Source organism: Pleurodeles waltl, chromosome 7, assembly GCF_031143425.1.
Source record: "Pleurodeles waltl isolate 20211129_DDA chromosome 7, aPleWal1.hap1.20221129, whole genome shotgun sequence".
In the NCBI taxonomy this organism is placed as follows: Eukaryota; Metazoa; Chordata; class Amphibia; order Caudata; family Salamandridae; genus Pleurodeles; species Pleurodeles waltl.
The window spans coordinates 104,112,486-104,131,023 of NC_090446.1; the positions used below are offsets into that span (position 1 = coordinate 104,112,486).

General features: G+C 44.2%; 1 protein-coding gene across 2 annotated transcripts in view; it reads right to left on the minus strand.

Annotated features, from left to right (window-relative positions):
- The window catches only part of COL9A3 (collagen type IX alpha 3 chain), a 204,525-nt gene that overhangs the window by 113,194 nt on the left and 72,793 nt on the right, over positions 1-18,538 (minus strand). For both annotated transcript variants that reach the window (XM_069243177.1, XM_069243178.1), the window contains exons 17-23: positions 16,154-16,207; positions 8,088-8,141; positions 6,297-6,350; positions 4,729-4,773; positions 3,610-3,663; positions 3,424-3,477; positions 3,148-3,201 (exon numbers count right to left, since the gene is read on the minus strand). In XM_069243177.1, the coding sequence (XP_069099278.1) occupies positions 3,148-3,201; positions 3,424-3,477; positions 3,610-3,663; positions 4,729-4,773; positions 6,297-6,350; positions 8,088-8,141; positions 16,154-16,207 (369 nt within the window). The remainder of the gene's footprint in view (positions 1-3,147; positions 3,202-3,423; positions 3,478-3,609; positions 3,664-4,728; positions 4,774-6,296; positions 6,351-8,087; positions 8,142-16,153; positions 16,208-18,538) is intronic.

Sequence of the window (18,538 nt, forward strand, 5' to 3'; positions counted from 1 at the left end):
GGGTACCATTTACTGGGGACTTACCGGGGTGCTAAATTCCTGTGCCAGCTGTAAACAATCATACATACTTGGTTTTAAGGAAAGAGCAATGGCATTGAGGTCTGTTTAGCAGGCCTCAGTGCACTGTTAGAGTCGAAAATAAGCATCCAGTGTCTCTAGAAGGGGGCAAAAAGTGGGGAGCATCTGCAAAGAAGCCCAGTTTCCTACACACAATACATGCTGCAGCCATTAGGGACCCTCCAGAATGAGTGATTTTTGTAATGTGGTGCAAATCTGTTCAGTAATTTTGAAGTTATTAAAAACAAATATATATAGATATCTAGGGAAGCAAATCTGCGGATCCAACCAATCTCATGGTGAGATCTAATTGGCTGCCAGCACTATTGTTGGCAGTCATCTTGGGACTCGGACTCATTCAAGTCCCAAAAATAAAGGTAAAAAAAAATAAGGGGGCAGGGTAGGAATAACATGACCCCCTACCCCTGGTGGTGGGGTCCCAAAAACGTTTAAACATTTCTGCCACAAGTTTGCTGAGGATCTGCAAACCCAGGCAAAAAAACAAAAAAAACAAGCAGGGTCTCCCGTGCTTATTTTTTCATTTGCCCCTGGGTGGGCCAGGTCCAGGGTGGGGATACCTATATGAATAGGGCAGGGGAGCACCTGCGCTCCTCAACCAGGCTGACTTCAGTCCCAGGGACCCCATCCCCTGAGTCCTGGCCTAGTTTGAAAAGTGGGAAAGCAGCCCCCCTTGCTGGGCCATTTTCGGCCCTGGGGATCCCCACTTCCCCAGGATACGGCTGTGTACTTTAAAAGGAGGGGGGCACATAGAACCCCTCCTGGAGCAATTAATGGTGCTGGAGACTGCCACTCCCCAGGGCCATCTCCTGTTATGTCATAAGGTGCCCACCCTCAGGACATGGCTGTTTGCTCTAATTTGGTAGGAGCTATTGTAAAGCCCCCACCAAGCGAGAGCAAACAGTAAGGCCGCTCCCAACTGAAGGGAGCATGTAAAATGCTTCCGTCCACTGGGAGCGGACTTTCATCTGTTTCCCTGCCCGTTTTCTCGCCCACAGGGTGCAGCATTTTAAAGTGCCTCTTGTGGGTTGGAGCACTGCAGGCTCCCGCAGGAGGTAGGGAGCTGGCTGGGGTCATTGGGGCATTGGGGCTCCCCGTGGCCCCCAACAGCAAGCCAGTGGGTGCCCTGGATAGCAACCCACCATCTCGTGGCCAGGCCCCAAGGGGATGTGGTCCCTGGGGACAATATTGGCCCAGGGAGGGGCTCCGTGCTCACCTCCCCCTTTAGTGTGTGACCATGCCCGGTGATGGGGTCACTGGGGCTAATAATGGCCCTCGCCTGGTACTGCTAATTACCCCACATATTACATAACTCGTAATATCTTCTATGACATCATAGATATCACTGCAACATTTGCTGTAAAATTATTGATAAGAAACTGTGCATGGTGGGGGCACAAATTATAGTTACTTTAGGGCACGACTTATAGTTACTTGAGATAACTGTGACTATAACTGCTGAAATTCTGTGTTTTTGTGCGTGTAAAATGTGAACCTAACTATGATGTCCCTGTAAGATTTGTTTTTTAGTGATATATATATATACACACGTACACACAAGCTGTAAAGACCTAGGATGTAATACAAAATACTTTAAAGGTCAATAACTGAGATTCAGCATGCCCACTACTGTATAAGCTTGAGGAATTTGATCAGATAAAGGTTACAGCTTCAAGTACAAACCAGTGTCCTGCACGTAGCGTTGGTAATTTTAAAGGTCTGTAAGTTTCACTTGCAACATCACCAGAAATAGTCATAGAACCACAATTGATGTCGTCAACAAATATGATGCAAGAATCAAATAAGTTCTGTAACTTAGCTGATTCACAGAATCAGCTCTTTAGAATCACCACAAAAAAGCATTTTGGTATTTTTGAAGCCCAAACTATGATTCAGTAACACGTTATCGAACTAAAGTTTGGGTTATCGACTTGGTATTTGGAAGGGGCTTCTTTAGTGCAACCCTTCCAAATACCACATCAGAATGGTTTGTAATAATGTTTTTCGACCTAATTGCAGTGGTAAAACATTAATGGCCACATGTACGAAATACAGGTTTTGCGACTCGCAAATTGCGAGTCGCAAAACCTTATGTACAACAGTGCCAATGACACTGTTTGCGATTCGCAAAGGGGTTTCAAATGACCTACCTCATGAATATTCATGAGGTAGGTCGCAATTTGCGACCCCATTGGGAATGGCTGCCCTCACAGGGATGGTGGCCTGCTGGAGACAGCAGACCATCATGTCTGTGACTGCCTTTAAATAAAGCAGTTTTTTTTTTTTTTTCAAATGCAGCCCGTTTTCCTTAAAGCAAAACGAGATGCATTTCAAAAACAAAAATGAAAAGTTTTCTTTGCTCTGAAAAAAGGTTTTCGCTGCCATTCTCAAAGGGAAAGGGGTGCCATGGGGAACCATTCCCGTTTGCGAATGGGTTAGCACCAGTTTGAAACTGGTGCTAACTGCGATTGTTTTGCGACCGCATTCGCGGTCACAAAACAATCATACATGGGACTGCGACTCGCAGTTAGGATGGGAACGCACCTTCCTAATTGCGACTTGCAAACCCTTTTTGCGATTCGGTAAATCGATTACCGAATCGCAAAAATTGGTCTGTACATCCCAAATTGCATTTTGCACGTCGCAAACGGCCCGATTCGCTGTTTGTGACGTGCAAAATGCTTCGTACATATGGCCCTAAGACTTTACTGGCTACAAACATGTAGTGGTAACACCATTCACATATGAGAAGGTGTAACCCTGGTCCACAAGTTCTCAAGTTCCAGTACTTCTGTTTGCTAGTAGTCAAGACACCTGAAACTACAAAGTTTGCTTATATTTTGTTAATGGGCAGACATTTCTGAGCCCTCACCTCCAGATCATTTCTTGTGCATGCGGCCTAAGAGAGAGAACTTTCACTTCTTATCAAGCTTATCAAGCATTGAAATTGATTTCCCTCCATTTTTGTGCAGTCACAAATCATTTGACTTCTTATTAAGCTTATCAAACATTGAAATTAATTTCCCTCAATTTTTGTGCAGTCACAAATCATTTAGATTATGTGCTATATACCTGATATCCACGGATTCCTGGAACACCAATCGGACCTTGAAGTCCAACACCACCCTAGAAAATGCAGAACACAAGCTGAGTGAATGAAAGTAGTATCAACATCGAAGGTGGAGAAAAAAACCTCAAAACATTTGGTCTCACTATACATAATGAACACTCTAGGCAGAAGTACACAAGCCACAATACCATTAAGCAGTTACATATTGCAAATGACTACCCAATGTCTAGTCAGTGTTTGAAAAAAATGTACACAAAAACACATAATACGCTACTTACAGCTGAACCACGTGGCCCGGCCTCTCCCCGCTCTCCAGGAACACCAGACTCTCCCTAGAAAAAAAAGATAAGGTTTAGGGTTCCAACATCCTTTTAGAAGCACCTTTGCTAGCAAGTGTTGCAAATGGGTCCTGACAAAACAGAGACTCACACATAGAAGGGTGCATGAGTGACAGCTATACTTACAGGGATACCAGGCTCTCCTGAAGGACCGGCCTCTCCCTGCTCTCCGTGTTTGCCCTGTGGAAAGACAACAATGAATTAATATTGGGGTGTCCAAAGACTCGTATCATGGAATTTCTGGTGATAACATATGTTTCCCTAACAGAGAAATATGGAGATGTAAGGCAACATTGGCTGCCAATGACCACTAAAATTACACTCCCATAAGATGCTCCATTGTCACCCAATAATACCATCCGAAGACAACTGGGTCTTACTTGCTCATAAACATCTTAGGTTTTCTCAAAACACCCACTGGAGGTGCTCAGAACAGCCATTTTGACAGCGAGCGATGTGCCTAATAATCTCAGTTCACATGGAATTGACTACCAAATTAAACTTGATTTAAGAGCTTTGAGCACTATATTTTTAACTTTAAATGAAACTTAAATGTATCCTCTTACTGTATTGTGACTGGGACTTCTGTACATTGGAACTGATTAAGTTTCTATAAATTATATTTGCATATGATCAGGCACGAAAACACTTCAGCTTAGGCATAAAGTACCTAATGTCCTTCAAGTGCTCACTACTCCCCCAACTGTCTACTGTGTTGTAGCTCTTGCAACGGGACCTGCATTTTCAAGACCCCTTAATTTGTCATTTGTCTTAGAGGATAAGATGACCCATGTCTGACACTGATGACAATGTCAAGGTCACTGAATCAAGGTCTCAGATCCAAGCAAGAGGTGGTAGGGGAAGCAAATGCGCTTAAATGAGAAGCTGTTTGGCATGGACTGTAAAGACGTTTGACGGTCAGAAGCTATACAAAGTCACACATCTATATAGCTTTACCCTGGATGCTATCATCCTGCACCAACAAAACCCATCATGCTCTCACCTTACTCAAATAATTAAAGCCCTGCAATTTGTGGAGGCAAATGCACATTGGGTAGACCATCCAGATAAAATATGGGGGATCTTTCAATTAAGATGGTCTATACCTTTATGTGTACAAGCTTCAAGATGTTTTGCAGGGCATTAAGACCGTTAGCTGAAGAACTATAATATATGAAATCAACAAATTATAAGGGTCATGCATCCCAAGAATTCTACATAGCACTGTGTACAGCAATCACTTACCAGCTGCCCTTTAGCTCCCTTCGCTCCTGCTTTCCCGGGCAACCCCTATAAAAGAAAATGTGGTAGCTAAACATCAGAGGCTATGAAATAACACAAATGTAAGAATTGGACATAAACACTGCAGCAAACTAGATGATAATGCAACTTTATGGGAAGATGTGTTTTGAGAATGTGTACAGTAAGTCAGCCAAGGTGCAATGATATTTAGTTCAAGGAGGTTGTGTAATGGTGATAAATGGCGATCAAATGGCATGGACTGCACACCATCCAGAACAATCTTTTCTGCACTCAGGAAATTCCACTATTAGCAGTCATGAACAACAATACATTTGTATTCTCCTATGTCTCAGTCAGCTGAGGTGATATTTGCTTCTGTATACTGACTCATTGCTGGTGATGTACTTGGACAACGTGCCTAGCCATTTTTATTAGGAAAATCATGTATGACTCGTTCTAAATGACAGATTGAGAACATTATAGGTTATCATTGACATTATATGGTTCATCTTGATTGAGATATCCAAGATAATAGGACACCGCTGATGATGCATTTATAACATATAACTTGTCCTATATGATCTTTTTATGTTAAGATCTGTCTTTGATTATATACTGATTTTATGGAGAAGTAGAACATTAGAATGTTGGGAGCTCCACTGAAGACAATGGAGTGCTCCGGGCTTCTAGTGGCGGGTATAATCCCCATGCGCCAATATTCCAATGGTGTAGTTCACAGCAGGTTGCTGTGAACAAAGGCCTCAAGGAGCCAGAGGGGATTTTAACCCCTAGGGCTCCGAGAGGGCTTTGATTTAGCAATTAGAACATTCTGACCTCTAGGTACTGTTCTGAAAGCCTTACAGCCGACCGTAGCAGGCTATATGGGCCATTAAAGACCCACTGTGGTTTTAAAGGCCCTCGCCTTTGGTTTGGGTCATATTAGGACATTGGAATGTTGAGAGCTCCATTGAAAACAATGGAGCTACCCTGGGCTTATAATGGATTGTAAAAGCCATGTGCTTCAACTTTCCAGTGTTTGTCTTTTTCTTTCTTCAGTTTTAGGTTAGAGCCTTCAACCCTTAGTCAGTGGAATATTGTTATAGCCTTATAGCTTTAATGGTTGTTAAAGGCTCACTCCATTGTTGTAGGCCCTTGACTGCGGCTCAGGCCAATAACGCAGGTTCAGGGCCTTTAACATCCGATATAGCCCTCGGCAGTGGAATATAAAGCTATATTCAAGTGTGCTTTTCTGCGATTTTTGGTAAAAGTCATTATGTGCCAGAGAAACAAAACAACTAACTAATACATGAAAAAGAATATATGAAGTGTCTACACCAATTTGAGAAGGCCTCATGGGTGAGGCCCATTCTGTGAGACATATAAAACAAAGGAAAGAATCTGAATCTACATTTTCCCTGTCAATGTTTACATGAACTCAAAATAGTGATTTCAGTGTGAACCTAAAAGCTAACATGAGATTATTTCCTCTTCTTTTTGATCCTCCTGAATAAACCAGTAAGGTTCTCTGAATTTGGCAAAAATGAGTCTTGAAAAATGTGTCTGCTACTCACTGGAAGTCCGTTCGGTCCCTTTTCGCCAGAGACACCCATTCGGCCGGCATCCCCCTGTGAAGAACACAATTTGACAAGTCAAAAACAGGTCCTGTTACCAGGACATCAACACCTACCTCTGTCCTCTAAGCACCTTTGTGACCCATGTGCTCACTGTGCCTCTCTGCCTATGCTGTTTGAAGTTCCCAATAGTTCCATGGCACTCCCTATGCTCTCTGTCTATCCTGTGTCTCGTGCCCGGTAAGGCCCAAGGTGTACATTTAGCCCTCTGAACCCCGTGCCTGCCCTGTTCCTGCGCTTTCCATGTGTGCATTTTCCTAAGTTACTTATATGACCTCTTTGCATCGTGCGGTGCCCACTTTGGTCTGTGACCACTGCGTTCCTCTTTGCCCTGCCCCAACTCAGCTCTTTGCACCTATGCTTACTGTGTGATGTATGTCCCCTGCCATTTGTTCTTTATGACCCAATGTGCTACAGGTTCCCTTTGTACCTCTGATTATTTATGTCCGGGTTTATCGTCAGCAATAGGGGCTTAGGTTAAGAGTTAGGGTTAGTGTCTGTAGTTGGGGTACATTTTTCCTGTTTTGGTTGGGGTAGAGACTAGGATTAGAGATTGGAATTATTAGAAATCTGATTAGTGTTATGTTCTAGGCTAAGGGCCTGGACATGCATTAGAGTTAGGGGCTGGGGAAATTTTGGAATTAGAAATAGGAATAGGGTTATTTGGTTTTCAGTCCTGTGATTAGGGGTTGGTTATGGTTAGGGTTATGGTTATGGTTAAGTGTTGGGGTTGGGGTTAAGGCTAGGCTAGGGCTAAATTGCACCTAGGGGTTGAGGTTAGGATTAGGATTACGGGTTAAGGATTGTGGTTGAGGTTCTGGTTAGGGTATGGGAAGGTGTTGAGGCTATGGATAGAGCTTCATGTTAGGGCTCGAGTTAAGGGGTTTGCATTAGGAAAATCCATTAAGGGGTGGGATAGGGTTAGAATTAGGGATAGGGTTAGAGACAGTGGGTATGTTCAATATTAGGGGTTGGTGTGGCTTAATAGGTAGCATTAGGTGTTGGGGTGGAGATTTAGGGTTAGGTCAGAGGCCAGGATTAGGTTACTGGTGTGAGTATTGGGATTAAAATTGAGTTTGAGGTTGGGATTAGTGATTGAGGTTGCATTTAGGTTTATGTTGGAGGAATAGATTATCTAAAGAAGTCAGCAATGGTGTGGCAACACACATGCAAATTAAGTAGTGATGAAGAAATGTAGGTGATAATGTAAGGTTGACTGCATAATGGCTCTAAATAAAGCAATTTCTATTTTTCCTGACTTACTGTAGCTGCAACACTCACATCTGCAAGGAAAGAAAGTCACTTTCTTCAGCTCCTGAAACAATACCTGTGACAAATCTATGTTGCCTCTCCCTCCACTGGGCATATAGACTACATTTCTTCAGAGACCAAAATCTAGATGGCAAAATCTGTAAATATTTCGGCAGGCTTAGTATGCTGAGACACCAGTATGACTGGAGAAAAGTCAATGTAACTGACTTTGGCCAAGGCATACTGACGTTTGACCAGCTTGATGGAAAATCTCCCTCTAATGGCTATCCAGCGTCTGCAATTCCAGGTACAGCTTTTGTGATATGTGCAAAATATTAATTGCCTACGGATATTAAACTCAAGGTTAATTCCCGTAGCATACTCGCCTCTATGTCCCCCAATGTATCCCTATTTTTCTTGATTCCTAACTCCAATAAGCACAAAAAACTTTCTACAGTGCATAAATGTGGGATTACAAACCTTCTCACCATCGATTCCGGGTGTGCCATCGCGACCATCATGCCCAGGCATGCCCTGAAATATGATAAAACATTTGGTGTTAGAAAACAGAGTTCACTTTCCCATCTTGTGCCTATTCAAACACTACAAACACTTCGGATCTCATGTTCCTAAATGGAGAGTCATACAGCATCAATTTATTATGAAGCAACAGTAGTACCTAGGTAGAAAAGTAACATAAATTTCCCTGGGACCACTGTTCCCTAATAGTAATATTACCACAGTTCCCTTGGATATCTAGGGCCTTTCTTGTCTCTTTGCAATATAATAAAGCATCAAGCTGGTAAGTCTCCAGCACAGCATCTCAACTACCAGGGAAGATGTTCTCGGTATGTATAACTCAATGTTGTGTAAGCTTTACAGGAACACTCACCTGACCACAAAAATAGATTAGTAACCCCATCCTTAAGTTGACAAACACCCACCGCTCCATCTAATCTCATCTAATCTCATCTCCAATGCAACTGCAGTCTAAACGTACCACCATCTCAAAACTTAAAACCCTTCCAAATACCTATCCGGCAAAACCTCTCCAACCAAAAACTCATCCCATCTCAACTCCATCCTAGACTCTCCATTCCTACTGCCCACAACCCGGTTTCCAACCCTATGCCCACCTCCTTGCAGATGGAGGATTCCCCCAATAGGAATAGGGATGTGCCCCCCTCCCCTCAGGGAGGAGGCACAAAGAGGGTGTAGCCACCCTAAAGGACAGTAGACATTGGCTACTGCCCTCCCAGACCTAATCACACCCCTAAATTCAGTATTTAGGGGCTCCCCAGAACCTAGAAACTCAGATTCCTGCAACCTAAGAAGAAGAGGACTGCTAAGCTGAAAAACCCTGCAAAGAAGACGGAGACACCAACTGCTTTGGCCCCAGCTCTACCGGCCTGTCTCCCCACTTCTAAAGACACTGATCCAGCGACGCTTTCCCCAGGACCAGCGACCTCTGAATCCTCAGAGGACTGTCCTGCTCTAGAAGGACCAAGAAACTCCCGAGGACAGCGGCTCTGTTCACCCAAGACTGCAACTTTGTTTCCAAAGGAGCAACTTTAAAACAACTGCGTTTCCCGCAGGAAGCGTGAGACTTGCTACTCTGCACCCGACGCCCCCGGCTCGACTTGTGGAGAAACAATACTTCAGGGAGGACTCCCCGGCGACTACGAGACCGTGAGTAGCCAGAGTTGCCCTCCCTGAGCCCCCACAGCGACGCCTGCAGAGGGAATCCCGAGGCTCCCCCTGACCGCGACTGCCTGACTCCCAGATCCCGACGCCTGGAAAATACTTTCTGTGCTAACTTGTGTCCCCCCCGGTGCCCTACAAAACCCCCCTGGTCTGCCCTCTGAAGACGAGGGTACTTACCTGCTGGCAGACTGGAACCGGGGCACCCCGTTCTCCATTGAAGCCTATGTGTTTTGGGCACCACTTTGACCTCTGCACCTGACCGGCCCTGAGCTGCTGGTGTGGTAACTTTGGGGTTGCTCTGAACCCCCAACGGTGGGCTACCTTGGACCCAAACTTGAACCCCGTAGGTGGTTTACTTACCTACAAAAACTAACAAATACTTACCTCCCCCAGGAACTGTTGAAAATTGCACTGTGTCTAGTTTTAAAATAGCTATATGTGATTTATTTGAAAAGTATATATGCTATTGTGATTATTCAAAGTTCCTAAAGTACTTACCTGCAATACCTTTCATTTGAAGTATTACGTGTAAAATTTGAACCTGTGGTTCTTAAAATAAACTAAGAAAATATATTTTTCTATAAAAAAACCTATTGGCCTGGAATTGTCTCTGAGTGTGTGTTCCCCATTTATTGCTTGTATATGTACAACAAATGCTTAACACTACTCCTTTGATAAGCCTACTGCTCGACCACACTACCACAAAATAGAGCATTAGTATTATTTCTTTTTGCCACTATCTTACCTCTAAGGGGAACCCTTGGACTCTGTGCATACTATTCCTTACTTTCAAATAGTGCATACAGAGCCAACCTCCTACATTGGTGGATCAGCGGTGGGGTACAAGCCTTTGCATTTGCTGGACTACTCAGCCAATACCTGATCACACGACAAATTCCAAAAATTGTCATTAGAAATTGATTTTTGCAATTTGAACTATTTTTCTAAATTCTTAAAAGTCCTGCTAGGGCCTTGTGTTAGTCCCTGTTAGCATTTCTTTTAGAGTTTAAAAGTTTTGTGAAAGTTTGAATTAGGTTCTAGAACTAGTTTTAGATTCTTAAAAAGTATTCCAACTTTTAGAAACATAATGCCTGGTGCAGATGAGAATGTGGTGGAACTCGACCTCACACCTTACCTCCATCTTAAGATGAGGGAGCTAAGGTCTCTCTGCAAAATAAAGAAAATCCCAATTGGCTTAAGACCCTCCAAAAAACAGCTCCAGGAGCTTTTGGCAGAGTTTGAAAAAGCCAACCCCTCTGAGGATGACAACCCAGAGGATGATGATAGTGACTTGGAGGAGAATTCCCCCTTCCAGTCCTAACTAGGGAACCCAGGGACCCTCAATCCCAGATTCCAGCTGTGATAGTCAGAAATGCTGCTTCCCTCACAGGAGGGGCCAGCACCTCTGAAATCACTGAGGATAGCCTCAGTGAAGATGACCTCCTGTTAGCCAGGATGGCCAAAAGATTGGCTTTGGAGACACAGCTCCTAGCCATAGAAAGGGAAAGACAAGAGATGGGTTTTGGTCCCATCAATGGTGGCAGCAACATAAATAGGGTCAGAGATTCTCCTGACATGTTGAAAATCCCAAAAGGGATTGTAACTAAATATGAAGATGGTGATGACATCACCAAATGGTTCACAGCTTTTGAGAGGGCTTGTGCAACCAGAAAAGTAAACAGATCTCACTGGGGTGCTCTCCTTTGGGAAATGTTCACTGGAAAGTGTAGGGATAGACTCCTCACACTCTCTGGTAAAGATGCAGAATCTTATGACCTCATGAAGGCTACCCTGATTGAGGGCTTGGGATTCTCCACTGAGGAGTACAGGATTAGGTTCAGGGAGGCTCAAAAATCCTCGAGCCAGACCTGGGTTGATTTTGTTGACTACTCAGTGAAAACACTGGATGGTTGGGTAACAGGAAATGAAGTGCATGACTATGTTGGGCTTTATAATTTGTTTATGAAAAAACACATTTTAAGTAACTGCTTCAATGAAAAGTTGCATCAGTGTCTGGTAGACCTAGGTCCAATTTCTCCCCAAGAATTGGGAAAGAAGGCAGACCACTCGGTCAAGACTAGGGTAACCAAAACTTCCACTGGGGGTGACCAAAAGAAAGGGGTTACAACGCCTCCCCAGGAGAAAGTGGGTGACACTAGAAATAAAGAAAAAGAGTCCTCTGTAGGCCCCCAAAAACCAGACCAGGTGGGTGGGCCTCGAGACACAACCCAAAACAAAGGTGGGTACCAGGGTAAGAACTGGGATGCCACTAAGGCATGGTGCCATAACTGTAGACAGACAGGGCACCACACCAAGGACACTTCTTGTCCCAAAAACAAACCCCTTAGCAAAATCCCAGGGGTGACCAGTGTAGCCATTGGGGATGACTCCTCAGATGATGAGGTCTTCATAGCCTTCAACTGGAAAAAGGGCCCAACAGGTGAGTTGGAGATTCCAGAGGGAAGTAGACACTTCCACCACCTACTGGTGAATGGAATCCCAGCCACTGCCCTGAGAGACACTTGTGCCAGTCACAATATTGTGCATGACAGGCTGGTGTTCTCAAACCAGTACATCCCAGGTGAGACTGCCAGAGTAAGAGTTAGCCCAGACAGGGTCACTGATAGGCCTGTGGCTTTTTTGCCCATAGAAGTGGGTGGGACTTTTAGCTGGAGAAGGGTGGTAGTCAGTACAGACCTCCCCCTTGATTGTCTCCTTGGAAATGACTACCCAGAGGTTAGTCAGAGCCCAAGAGAGGAACTGGTCCAGTGCCAGTCCTCTCCCAAGGATTCTGGAGGTCCTGCCCCTGCAGTAACTGCAAGCAGGCCCCAGAAGAAAAAGACAGAAAACAGAATAGGAAAGGTGGGCAACCTTTAGCCAATGTTCCAGCAAGCCAAGGAGATTCTGCTCCAGTAGGAGAGAACTCCAAAAGTGGCACTGGTACAGTCCAACCTGACCCACAAGAAGTCCTGGCTAGTCAGGCAACTGTTAAGCCTGAGTGTGTGGCTCCTCAGCTAACAGAACAAAGAGTGGAAGAAGGGTGTTTACTACAAGATGTGGTAACCCCCCCACTCTAATACAGCAGACAGGTACCCTGAACCCAAAGAAGCCTGTAACTTAGCCCCTTCCCTTGTAGGTGAAGAGCTAAAGGTGTGGTTCTGTGCACTGACAGCTGTCAGTGGCTTCTGCTGGGTGTTAGCCTTTATGGCTGCACTATCCTTGGCATGGTGGTCTGACCCCATGCCAAATAGCAAGTTAGGCCCCCTGACCTTGTTGGTCATGGTGGGGTTACTCCAGCTCTGGGTAACCTCTTTGGGTAAGCTAGGGGTGACCCTGGCTAAGATAAGATTAGCAGAGGTGGATACCTCTAACCCTAAAATAGAGAGAATGGGTGGAGACATTAAAGATACAGACAAGAGGCAATTCAGACTAGGTCCTATCACTGTGGAAGTGGGCCAGTTCCCCAGAGGGAATGACCTGAACAGGAGGATGTAAGGCAGAGTAGGCCCTGCAACAAACCAGCCTATTTCCTCTACTCTTCCTCGCCTGACAGACTAGGAAGGCTCTCCCAGCTTTGGCTGAGTCTCCTGGCCTGTGGGCTGGGGGGGGAGGGGGTTTGTAAGGAAATGGCTCCCTGTTGCAGTTACCCCCCACTTTTTGCCTGATACTGATGCTGACTTGACTGAGAAGTGTGCTGGGACCCTGCTAACCAGGCCCCAGCACCAGTGTTCTTTCACCTAAAATGTACCATTGTTTCCACAATTGGCACAGCCCTGGCACCCAGGTAAGTCCCTTGTAACTGGTACCCCTGGTACCAAGGGCCCTGATGCCAGGGAAGGTCTCTAAGGGCTGTAGCATGTCTTATGCCACCCTAGGGACCTCTCACTCAGCACAGACACACTGCTTGCCAGCTTGTGTGTGCTGGTGGGGAGAAAATGACTAAGTCGACATGGCCCTCCCCTCAGGGTGCCATGCCAACCTCACACTGCCTGTGGCATATGTAAGTCACCCCTCTAGCAGGCCTCACAGCCCTACGGCAGGGTGCCCTATACCACAGGTGAGGGCACAGGTGCATGAGCACTATGCCCCTACAGTGTCTAAGCAAAACCTTAGACATTGTAAGTGCAGGGTAGCCATAAGAGTATATGGTCTGGGAGTCTGTCAAAAACAAACTCCACAGCTCCATAATGGCTACACTGAATACTGGGAAGTTTAGTATCAAACTTCTCAGAATAATAAACCCACACTGATTCCAGTGTTGGATTTATTAAAAAATGCACACAGAGGGCATCTTAGAGATGCCCCCTGTATTTTACCCAATTGTTCAGTGCAGGACTGACTGGTCTGTGCCAGCCTGCTGCTGAGAGACGAGTTTCTGACCCCATATGGTGAGGGCCTTTGTGCTCTCTGAGGACAGAAACAAAAGCCTGCTCTGGGTGGAGGTGCTTCACACCTCCCCCCTGCAGGAACTGTAACACCTAGCAGTGAGCCTCAAAGGCTCAGGCTTTGTGTTACAAGGCCACAGGACATTCCAGTTAGTGGAGATGCCCGCCCCCTGGACACAGCCCCCACTTTTGGAGGCAAGTCCAGGAGAGATAATGAGAAAAACAAGGAGGAGTCACTGGCCAGTCAGGACAGCCCCTAAGGTGTCCTGAGCTGAGGTGACTCTGACTTTTAGAAATCCTCCATCTTGCAGATGGAGGATTCCCCCAATAGGAATAGGGATGTGCCCCCCTCCCCTCAGGGAGGAGGCACAAAGAGGGTGTAGCCACCCTAAAGGACAGTAGCCATTGGCTACTGCCCTCCCAGACCTAATCACACCCCTAAATTCAGTATTTAGGGGCTCCCCAGAACCTAGGAACTCAGATTCCTGCAACCTAAGAAGAAGAGGACTGCTAAGCTGAAAAACCCTGCAGAGAAGACGGAGACACCAACTGCTTTGGCCCCAGCTCTACCGGCCTGTCTCCCCACTTCTAAAGACACTGCTCCAGCGACGCTTTCCCCAGGACCAGCGACCTCTGAATCCTCAGAGGACTGCCCTGCTCTAGAAGGACCAAGAAACTCCAGAGGACAGCGGCTCTGTTCACCCAAGACTGCAACTTTGTTTCCAAAGGAGCAACTTTAAAACAACTGCGTTTCCCGCAGGAAGCGTGAGACTTGCTATTCTGCACCCGACGCCCCCGGCTCGACTTGTGGAGAAACAATACTTCAGGGAGGACTTCCCGGCGACTACTAGACCGTGAGTAGCCAGAGTTGCCCTCCCTGAGCCCCCACAGCGACGCCTGCAGAGGGAATCCCGAGGCTCCCCCTGACCGCGACTGCCTGACTCCCAGATCCCGACGCCTGGAAAAGACTCTGCACCCGCAGCCCCCAGGACCTGAAAGATCGGAACTCCAGTGCAGGAGTGACCCCCAGGAGGCCCTCTCCCCTGCCCAGGTGGTGGCTACCCCGAGGAGCCCCCCCTTGCCTGCCTGCATCGCTGAAGAGACCCCTTGGTCTCCCATTGATTTCAACGACAAACCCGACGCATGTTTGCACACTGCACCCGGCCCCCCGTGCTGCTGAGGGTGTACTTTCTGTGCTAACTTGTGTGTCCCCCGGTGCCCTACAAAACCCCCCTTGTCTGCCCTCCGAAGACGAGAGTACTTACCTGCTGGCAGAATGGAACCGGGGCACCCCCTTCTCCATTGAAGCCTATGTGTTTTGGGCACCACTTTGACCTCTGCACCTGACCGGCCCTGAGCTGCTAGTGTGGTAACTTTGGGGTTGCTCTGAACCCCCAACGGTGGGCTACCTTGGACCCAAACTTGAACCCCGTAGGTGGTTTACTTACCTACAAATATGCTATTGTGATTATTCAAAGTTCCTAAAGTACTTACCTGCAATACCTTTCATTTGAAGTATTACATGTAAAATTTGAACCTGTGGTTCTTAAAATAAACTAAGAAAATACATTTTTCTATACAAAAACCTATTGGCCTGGAATTGTCTCTGAGTGTGTGTTCCTCATTTATTGCTTGTGTATGTACAACAAATGCTTAACACTACTCCTTTGATAAGCCTACTGCTCGACCACACTACCACAAAATAGAGCATTAGTATTATCTCTTTTTGCCACTATCTTACCTTTAAGGGGAACCATTGGACTCTGTGCATACTATTCCTTACTTTAGAATAGTGCATACAGAGCCAACTTCCTACACACATATACATATCAGTGCTGTATTTCTTCGCTAAACAATTTCCATATGCCTTATGTATATAAACTGTCTTTCAGCTAACATTTAAATAAAAACATGTAAAAATGTGTTTATTCTTGAAATACCTATTCTCTACAGGAAGTTTACAGTGCAATGCTTTAAAGCAGATGGGTTCTAACAAACAAACATCTTCCCTCCAAGTGACTCCCAGAATACTTCTACAATGGAGAAAAAGTAATGGATGTTTGTTTCCTGCTGATAACTCTGAGCATGCTCCTTCCATGCATGTTTTCCCCATCACACTCATTTCCTGTTGCTAGATTCCTCCCAACACATGCCTTTGCTAGGAACATTTCTTGGCACATTGACCAGGTTTGCTCAATGCATTTCTTGTTGTTAGAAATGGCACACTGCTTCCGGAATGATGATAATGCCAGCACATGCCTTCTAATGATCAGTATTGGATAGGTGTGGACATCAAATATAAAAAAATGTGTGCATAGATGTTAGTGTTAGTGCAACAATTTTCAGGGTAATATTCTATCATTCATAGTTTAGAATAATGTTAAGAGGGTATGCATAACTTCACAACAAAAATGTCGGTGAATATTAATGATCAACTATTATTAGAAAAAGACTTACTGGTTCTCCAATGGGGCCACCGGGACCAGTTATTCCCTTGGGACCAGGCTTACCCTAGGGAGATGCAGAGGATTAGGGTTTGACATAAAAGACACACAAGAGAAGACATATATTCAAAGAGACAGCTCAGATACAGATAAAACTTCTTTTTTATTTAAAAAAAATATCTGTATATATTTTATCTGCCACTACTGGATTAAAAATAATGCTTACATGTTTTTATTAAACTGTTTCCCGTTCTTCCATCCACAGTGCAAGTGTATTCAAAATTATTGACTGAAACTTTATAACATTTGAACAATTCATGTTTTTATTTTAAAAGTCTGTAAGAAAGACTATATTTTGATGTATTTTATGTGTATTCATCTATACACCTCATATTTTTGTATATGTCATTGTGCCAATACGTTGAGCATAACTATATTTTAATCTTCTCATTCTAAATTTTTTTAACTCTATGGTGAAGAAAGGGGTCCCTTACTTTCCATTTTGTGGATGATTAAATATTTCACAGCTAAAATCCCTATAACAATTAATTTGCAATCTTCTTTAAAATAAAATGCCACCATTCTCATATATCCCAACAAGGAAGTCATTGAATTAAATTCGATGTTGTACCCTATGACGTTTGAGATATAATCATAAACTGCATGCCAAAAATGTTTTGAGTATTGACAGGACCAAATCATGTCTGAAGTGGTAGTTTTCAAGGTACAAAACTTTAGAGGGAAAAAATAAAAGCCAATTACACTAAAATTACATGCATCTAAAATTAGGACCTCCAAATTAAGGGAATGTGAGATTTGAAATTTCAGGCAGGCTGAAGCTGGACATGTTATCACTATGGTGGAAGGCTGTGTTTTGTCTAGATTTTTCCAAACCATGGTTTACTGGAAGTAATACATTCATACTCCTTTACTCTACTTATAATGTTCTCTGAGAACACTTAGAAACAGGTTTGGCTGATTCCTAAATTCCATTTCTAGAAAACGATTTTAAAAACTCAATTTAAAAGTATGAGGTATTCGTGCTCTTTCTCCCACCTGAATCTTCATATGATCCCTGAACAATTTCATTGGCTTTTAAGAAGTGTTTCATGGACTACATATTTGTTTCTTCCCATAACTTAAGAATGCTTACTGACAATGGTAGAAACAATTCTTTGCATTCTCGCAGTGTAATTTTCGCATGTGTTTTAGGTATTTTTTTGCACTGAGATAGTGTATAACATATTTTCTGCATCTCTCCCAGTACCTTGGATCTATCTTTGGGTTCAGCACATGTTTAAAACAGAAAACATGGGGATCAATATTTAAATCAGACAGCATTCTTGTACTTATATAATTAGCCAAAAAGTGTTGATTTCGGTGCAAGTAAAATTCTTGGAATATATTGTGAAGTTGAAGCCTCACAATATCCTCTCAGATTAAACAGAGACAATCCCCCCTCCTTTGTAATATAATTATTATAATAATCCTTTTTTTCACTATAAAGATACATTTTCTGTTGATCGTGGAAAAATATCTTGCTTGTGAATTAAAAGGTATAGTGAAAAAGGCAATTATAAAAAGTGGAAGACTAAACATCTTCACCAAAGCTGGTTAGATAGAGAGGTACTGCCATATCTCCTTTATCCTGAAAGCCTTGCTTAATAATTGGGTGAAATTATTGTCACACAACTCCCCCAACGTTTCTGCTAAGAGTTATTGGTATTTAAAAGGTCATGTCTCTGCATACCATCCCTCTATGTGTGCCAAAAACATGAAGACTAGAAGCTCATGCATGTTCATAAGGGTACAATGGGGGAGTCCCTAGTGAAAACATGCCTGGCAAACCGCCATTTAATTTCTCAAAAACAGAGCTCATCTATTCTATGTGTGGGCGTCAGACAGGGGCCTTAAAACTTTGGATACTGATGGTGATGATGTTTTCAATATTCATGGAAGCAGGTCTTTCAGAAACAATGTTTGTGGGGTTATGGATGCCACCAAAGGTTTTGCCATCAAGTTATATGTTAAATACAAATGGAAAATCAGATCTAAATCTCTTCTTAGTGGTGAGGTGGGAAACTGTATCATTAAGCTTTACCTGGCTGTGTAGGAGATGCATTGGGAGGATGCTTTGGGTCTATGTATAGAACTTTTAGGGGTACTATTTCGAGGTGGCAGCTCAGAGTGGCCTATCATGAAATTAGAATTTGCAGAAAGCCTTTCTGTTTATGGAGAGTCATAATTCCCCTTGAAGACATTCTTTGGGCCCTCAACCATTTGTTGGTGTTCCCTTCTGAGGTTTTAGCCATTGCCATGCCTAATCAGAGCAGAAAACATCTTCCAGCAGTGGTTTTACTGTTCTCTAGAGACATTTTCTGCTTGACGTAGTGTCTCT